The 7,071-nt window shown below is 33.2% G+C and overlaps 1 protein-coding gene across 1 annotated transcript; it reads left to right on the plus strand.

Annotated features, from left to right (window-relative positions):
* Positions 1 to 3,330: 3,330 nt before the first annotated feature.
* On the plus strand, positions 3,331 to 5,341 carry LOC109808273 (uncharacterized). The gene is given in 4 exon segments (XM_020371188.3): positions 3,331 to 3,867; positions 4,251 to 4,645; positions 4,797 to 5,186; positions 5,188 to 5,341. Coding segments are annotated over 4 exon segments (993 nt in total). The 5' UTR covers positions 3,331 to 3,740; the 3' UTR covers positions 5,269 to 5,341.
* The last annotated feature ends 1,730 nt before the right edge of the window (positions 5,342 to 7,071 follow it).

Below are 7,071 nucleotides of genomic sequence, written 5' to 3' on the forward strand. Positions count from 1 at the left end.
TGATTTTCCAATTTCAAGAACCCACAGAGTAATTTGATTTAAAGAAAAACAGATATAAGAAACAGTCGGGATTTGATTTCATCAATCTCCCTCCTATGTATTCCTATTGATTCTTTCTAAAGATTCCATTACTCATTGTCATTGAGTTCACTAAATTCATTCAAACCCAATTCCTTGGCATAAGAAATTCTAAGATATTCAACTCAATGAATGATTCCTCACTTCATTCAGTTTAACATCCCGCATTAAGAATCAGAACTTGATACAACTATTAATTTCAAGACCATTCCTGGCTCTCAAAACTAATAGGTGATTCGTTCCAAGTCTGGATTCAGAAACGTTTTCCAACCAAATCCGAAACCCGAGATCAGAGATAAGTGATCAAATTATCAAAGCATTAAGAACAGGACAGAATCACTAACATAGAGTAATGGATGGTATATATATATATATATATATGAATCAAAGAGAATACATAGGAGTTTGATGATTACATCTATCCCAACCCTAGAGATTAGCTCTCCATATTACAAGAAACCACCAAATTACAAGTTGAGAGATAGAAGAAGAAGATCCTTTGAAGATTCGCGTTCCCACGAGCTCCAGAGTACTCTGTTTTTTTTCTCCTCTCGTCTCTCCACCCTCTTCTCTCTCTTTCTTTCCTTATATATGAAAACAGAGTAAGCAAGAAAGAGATGAATCCGTTCAGCGCCTTGAAACGGCTGAGCGGATTGGGAGTTCTTCACCATGAAGAAACCTCAATGGCTGAGCGCCTTAGATACGCTGAGCGCTTTAGAGGCAGAGAGCACCCCTTGTTCCTGGATGAAATCCGCTGAGCGGATGGGAATGACTGAGCGGATTGGAGGCAGAGAGCATTCCTTCTCCTCTAGGGGCCAATCCGCTGGGCGCTTCAGAATGGCTGAACGCCTTCAGTTTGGGAAGTTCTCTGACTTGAATCCGCTGAGCGCTTCAGAATGGCTGAGCCATTCTTCTCCAGGTTTCAAAACCTACAAAATAAGCACCAATTTGGATCAAAGGCTTCCTATTCTCTATACTAACATTAATCAAAAGCACCTCTTTGATTCTAAGCATATATAGATCAAAATAATATCAATATGTACACAAAATGTGCCAGATAAGTGTCTCAAGTGAGTATTAAATCAAACTAATTAGACACTTATCACATACTAATGTCATAGTAGACTCACACCCAAGTTGTCCTATTCTTGATAGGGATATTGGACTTTTTTAGTTTAGTGACAAAATTCGAGAAATTAAGTTATTTTTGTGACACCCTTCTACCTTAGATTTAATTAAATAAGGATTATTAATAAAATGAAATTAAATCTTAAAAATTATAATAAAAATACACATTTTCACTTTTATGGTAAAAGGGTTCACAATTCTTGAAGTAAAACTCTTCTAAAAAAAAAGGTAATCAAATAAATGCATAAATTAAAAAGAAAGCACAAACCGCCTTTTTCACAACTTCTAACATAAGACATAAATCATCATATAAAAAATTAACTTCAACTATGACTAATGAATTATAAACTCTCAGTCCCAATGTCACACTATTAAAGCAATTCCTATGAAGTTTTAAGCTTCACCTCCATCAAACTTCTCATCTTATAACTAGTCTAAGTCTGCAAATGACGATCAACCCAAAAACACAAAAAAGCAATACACAAGGAGTGAGAATACATCTCATCCTTGTACAATATATGTGTGTGTATGTATATCATAAAACAATTATCTTCGTATCCATATCCAACCACATTCATCTTAGTGACATCAATCAAAAACACATTCATTCATCGTAAACAAGTACAATCATTTAATTTAAACAATTATAATTATAATTATAATAACTCGTGCAAATGCATGCATCTAAATTTACATGCATGTAGTATCGAGTCTTCTCCTCCTCATCATCAATACAAAATAGCTTAGGAGCTATGGAATGGGACCACCCATCAATAGTGACTCCTCCACTCACCCTTAACCAAGTGATGTCTATCTAGATCCTATCAATATAAATAAAATTTGAATTAGATAAAAAAAAGTTAAAAGAATCCCTACTAATCTTCTTATTGAAGAAAAACTTCTAAAAATATTTTCGTAGGATATAACAGTTTGTATCAATATATAGGAATTGATATATTTTTCTTCTCAATTATAAACTCATTACTCATTTTAAATTATTAAGCTAATCAACTTGTTTACGAATATATCCTTAATCTTAAAAAGATACATATTTTATATTTAAACTCTTAATACAAAATAGACATTTAAATATGCTAAAAAAAAACAAACAAAACTCATATAAATATCATATTAGAAATAAAAGTTAAACTTGGCTAACAAGATTATAAAATAGGTTAAGTTGAACTTATACAAAACCTAACTTGGCTTGAATTATTTTTATATGAAAAAATGATAAATTATTTTCATAATAAAAATAATATTTAAATATATTTTTAGTCTCTATAGAATAAATAAGTTTTGATTTTAGTTTTTATAAATTTTTATAATTATTTTTCATCCTTCTAAAATTTGTAACCATTACTTTTATCCTTATAAAATGAGTATATTTTAATTTTAATATTTTTAAAATATTTTTTTATTTTATTTTTTCTAAAATCTAAAATTATTATTTTTATCTCTAACAATAATTTCAAGACATATAAATAATACTTATTTTAAAAATTAATAAAACTTTTTAAAAATATTAAATACTAATATAATATCACTAATAATTATGGACAACACATAAAATTCTTACTTAACTTTGTAATGAATAAACTAGTTAAAAATAATTACTAATATTCAAATTAAAAATAATAATTTTAAACTTTAGATAAACGAAAAATAAAAAAATATAAAGATCAAACAACACTTATTTATTTTATATAAACTTAAAAATATATTTAAATAAAAAAATATTAATTTTCAACACTTTTTCTCTTGAAATATTTTAGTAATATTAATTCAATCTTCAAATTTATTACCCCTATTTAATTTTAAAATAAAAAATTCAACACCGGAACAATCCAAAAGTTTGAGTTTATTATAACCAATTTAATATTACACATCGATTAAAAAAAAAAACGTTCAAAAATCATTTCAGTTCGACTAATCTATTCAAGTATTAAATTGATGTTTTGAAAATATTCAAAAGATCAAATTAAAAATTCCCGAAAAAAGTTAAATAAACAAATAAAAAGAGAGATAAGAAAGTGATGGACATGAAAGGGGTAATATGGTAAGTTAACAACCTTTGTCTAGGCATCCCCAATCTCAAAACCAGACCAAGGCTCCCAATATAACCCCATCAAAGTTCCCCACCACAGAGAAGAATCTCTCTTTATTTCTTTCACTCTCTCGTAACCAAAATTTTCCAAAGCTTGAAACTGTCATCATCCCTTCTCTCTCCAAACTCACCCCTTCAATTTATTCACCTCTGACACCCTCTTAATTTTGCTTCCAGTTTCTCTGAGTGATGGGTATGATCTCTCCTCACTCCCACAATTCCCACATTATAGTGATCCTCATCACCTGCTTCTTTCGTCATAAATTTTAGATCAAACCCTCACCCTGATCCCCCCTTACTTCTTATGGGGTATGAACTCAAGTGAACAGCATGAATCATGACCCTTTAATCTAAGAAGAAGAAAACACACACTCTCCAAAGTCCACACCAACCCATAAAAAGTCCTTTTTTATTTTTATTTTTTTCCATGGCGAGTGGCAAGCTTTATGCTGGTTCAAACATGTCACTTCTTCTCCAAAACGAAAGGCTCCCTTGCTCCTCTGAAGTCCTTGAGTCTCTTTGGGCTCACACCTCTAATCCTGCTTCCTTCCAAGGTGATCTCTTCCTTCTCAATTACCTTCTTTTCATGAATTTTCACAACCTCAACTCTTCTGTCACATGTTAAAAAAACGGTTTTTTAAAGTACATATGATATGTCACATACATATCAAGTTTTTTTTTTTAAAAAAAAAATAACAGTTCACAGGTTAAACTTGATTTCGGTCACAACCTCAAGCTTTCTGTGGCTTCCACAACTTCTTGTCATGGAAACTTGAAAGTTTGTTTCTTTCAGTTCAAGTTCAAGACTGTTGTTTTCTTGTGATGTTTGAAAAAAAAAATTCTTTTTTTCTTTCTTGCTAGTAGAACCTGGTTAATTATGATTGAATTTTAACATGGTGGTTGTTGTTGTTTTGTGGGTTGGTTGATTTCATTTCAGGTTCAAAATCTGTGGTTGATTTTGAGAATGTTAGTGGGGGCAGGGTGGCGGATAGGCCCTTTTTTCAAGCGTTGGAGAAGGAAGAGAACTGTGATGAGGATTATGAGGGGTGTTTCCATCAACCGGGGAAGAAGAGGAGGCTCACAAGCGAACAAGTTCAGTTCCTTGAACGGAACTTTGAGGTAGAGAACAAGCTTGAGCCTGAAAGGAAGGTTCAACTTGCAAAGGAACTTGGCTTGCAGCCAAGGCAAGTGGCTATATGGTTCCAAAACCGTAGGGCAAGGTTCAAGACCAAGCAGCTAGAAAAAGACTATGGCGCATTGAAAGCTAGTTATGACAGACTCAAAGGTGACTATGAAAGTCTTGTTCAAGAGAATGACAAGTTAAAAGCAGAGGTAAAAGAAATAAAATAAAGACACACACACACTTACATGCTGTCAATTTAGCTTTTGTGCTTTATGCTAATACTTGCTTTAATAAAGTGCAATGTTTATCTATCCCACTAATGGGTTAATGATTGGATTGGCACAATTTTGTTACTAACAGGTGAATTCTCTGGAGAGCAAATTGATTCTTAGAGGTAAAGAGAAGGAGAATTTGGATGACAAGTCATCTCCTGATGCTGTCAATTCACCCCACAAAGAGCCTATGGATTTAATTTCAAATTCAAATGCAACATCTGAGAATGGGACCAAAGTGTCACTCCCTATTATGGTAACATGCAAGCAAGAAGATGCCAATTCAACCAAAAGTGATGTGCTTGATTCGGACAGCCCACATTGCACTTCATTCGTGGAGCCTGCTGATTCATCCCATGCCTTTGAACCTGAACACTCGGATTTCTCCCAAGATGAAGAGGATAACCTTAGTGAAAACCTTTTGACCCTCCCTTGCTTACCTAAGGTTGAGGAACCCTGCTATGATCACCCTCCTGAAAACTCTTGTAACTTTGGCTTCCAGGTTGAAGATCAAACCTTCTGTTTCTGGCCCTACTGAACAACCGCTACCAATGTTATAAAACTCCTCACTTGTAACCATGTACTAGAAGCAAGCAATAAAACTGGTATTACTTCTAAGGAATAAAATCAAAAGGCCATGCATTGTGCTGTCAACAAGAAGAAACAACATTAAAAGCTTAAAAACACAACACTTCTTTGAATTCTATAAAAGTCATGTGCCACTGATGTTATTAGCAGAAAAGTGTACAACATTGTTACTAGCTAAAATTCAAAACTGGTTCAGGTATGCGCGTAGGTATCCCAAAATTTCAGGTCGGGTACAGCAACCATTTGTTGTTTTACTTTCGGATGTGGAAAGTTGAAACCATGTTTCTCTTTCTCTCTGGACTCCTCCAGATCACACCGTTGTTTTACTCAGAGATTTGGAAGGCCCTTTATCATATTCATCAGTCCTCACTGCTCAGCAGAAAGTTACGGTTTTATATGCTTCCTAGCTTATTTTCTTTTTACGAATTCACATATAATTAGGTTAGAATGAGTTAAGGTTATTATGAACGACAAAATCAGTTCTTACTCTGCAGCAGAAAGTTATGGCTTTATATCCGCCCTAACTGTTATTTTTGTATGAATTTGCATATCTTTTTACCGAAGATAATTCTGTTTGATTAAGTTGCATACTTAAGGATTAAACCTCAGAACTGAGTTCAGCTGAAACAATTCTGTGTCACTTGTATACTCATTGGTATCTGGGTGATGATGATTATGTTAGAAGTAATTGGCATGTGTTTAATGAAATTGAAAAGTTAAAAAAAAAATAATAATAAAAGGAATGAATTAATTAATTAATATATATGTTTGAAGACAAATATAATACATGATAGCTACAGTTACGTTTAGCAGCACTAATGCATGTTCAAAAGTAATAGTCTCCCTATTTTCTAGCATTAAGGTAAATTTGTGAGCATAGGGTGCAAGCAAGCGATTATTTATTATTATATTTTAGATCTTTAACGGGATAGAAGAGGTTACTTACAAGTCACATCCTAAAACTATTTGTACAAATTCACATTCAAAATGTTGCTTAAACTACAACTTGGAGGAACAGAAGTGACATACATTGAAGGCCGCGAAAGTTGCTAGCTACTTGTCCCATAAGAAAGTTGAATTTAGTACCCTTGGCATCCCCACGAATGAAATTGAACTGCTCCAAGCAACTGTGAGCTTGTGAGCAAGCAAATCTAACGTTGAAATGAAACCAAAGTAAAAAATAATAATAATAAAAAAAAAACAGCACGGAAAATATGGAGAAAAACTGAACCCTGGCCTGCTACAGAAGTCAAGGTTTCTGGTGTGGCTCACTTGAAGAAATTGTATTGGCGAGGACTTTTAGCCCCCGCTAGCTGATTGAGGATGTTGACACCTCCCTCTAATTTAAGCATTAAAATATTTGAAATTCATTCTTGCAATTAATCCCATGCCTTTGTTTCTTCATCAAGAATTTGTCCGTTGCAGAATCTTGTTAGCTGTTGAATTTTGGTTCGCCCATGAAAAAGTCCATGTAAAGTGTCTCACCCTTTAAAATATTATCTGCATTAATATTTTAAACAATGTATTGCATCACCCATTGACAAGTTATAAAAGGAGGCACCTTTCAGGGATGGCCCTTGTGTGTCTTGACATTATTCACGTGAAAAAAAAAAATTAGCATGAAGTAAGTGCAATTAATTAATATTTCTAAGCTTGGAACCTAGTGGTGAAAGGGGGTTTCAAATATATGAGAGAAAGAGTAAGAACATTAATCAATGCCATATTTTCTTTGTTACGTTTTAGTGAGTTAGAGTGGCACAGAAGTTAAAAGAGAG

This window comes from Cajanus cajan, chromosome 11, assembly GCF_000230855.2.
Source record: "Cajanus cajan strain Asha chromosome 11, NIPB_CcT2T_4, whole genome shotgun sequence".
NCBI lineage: Eukaryota > Viridiplantae > Streptophyta > Magnoliopsida > Fabales > Fabaceae > Cajanus > Cajanus cajan.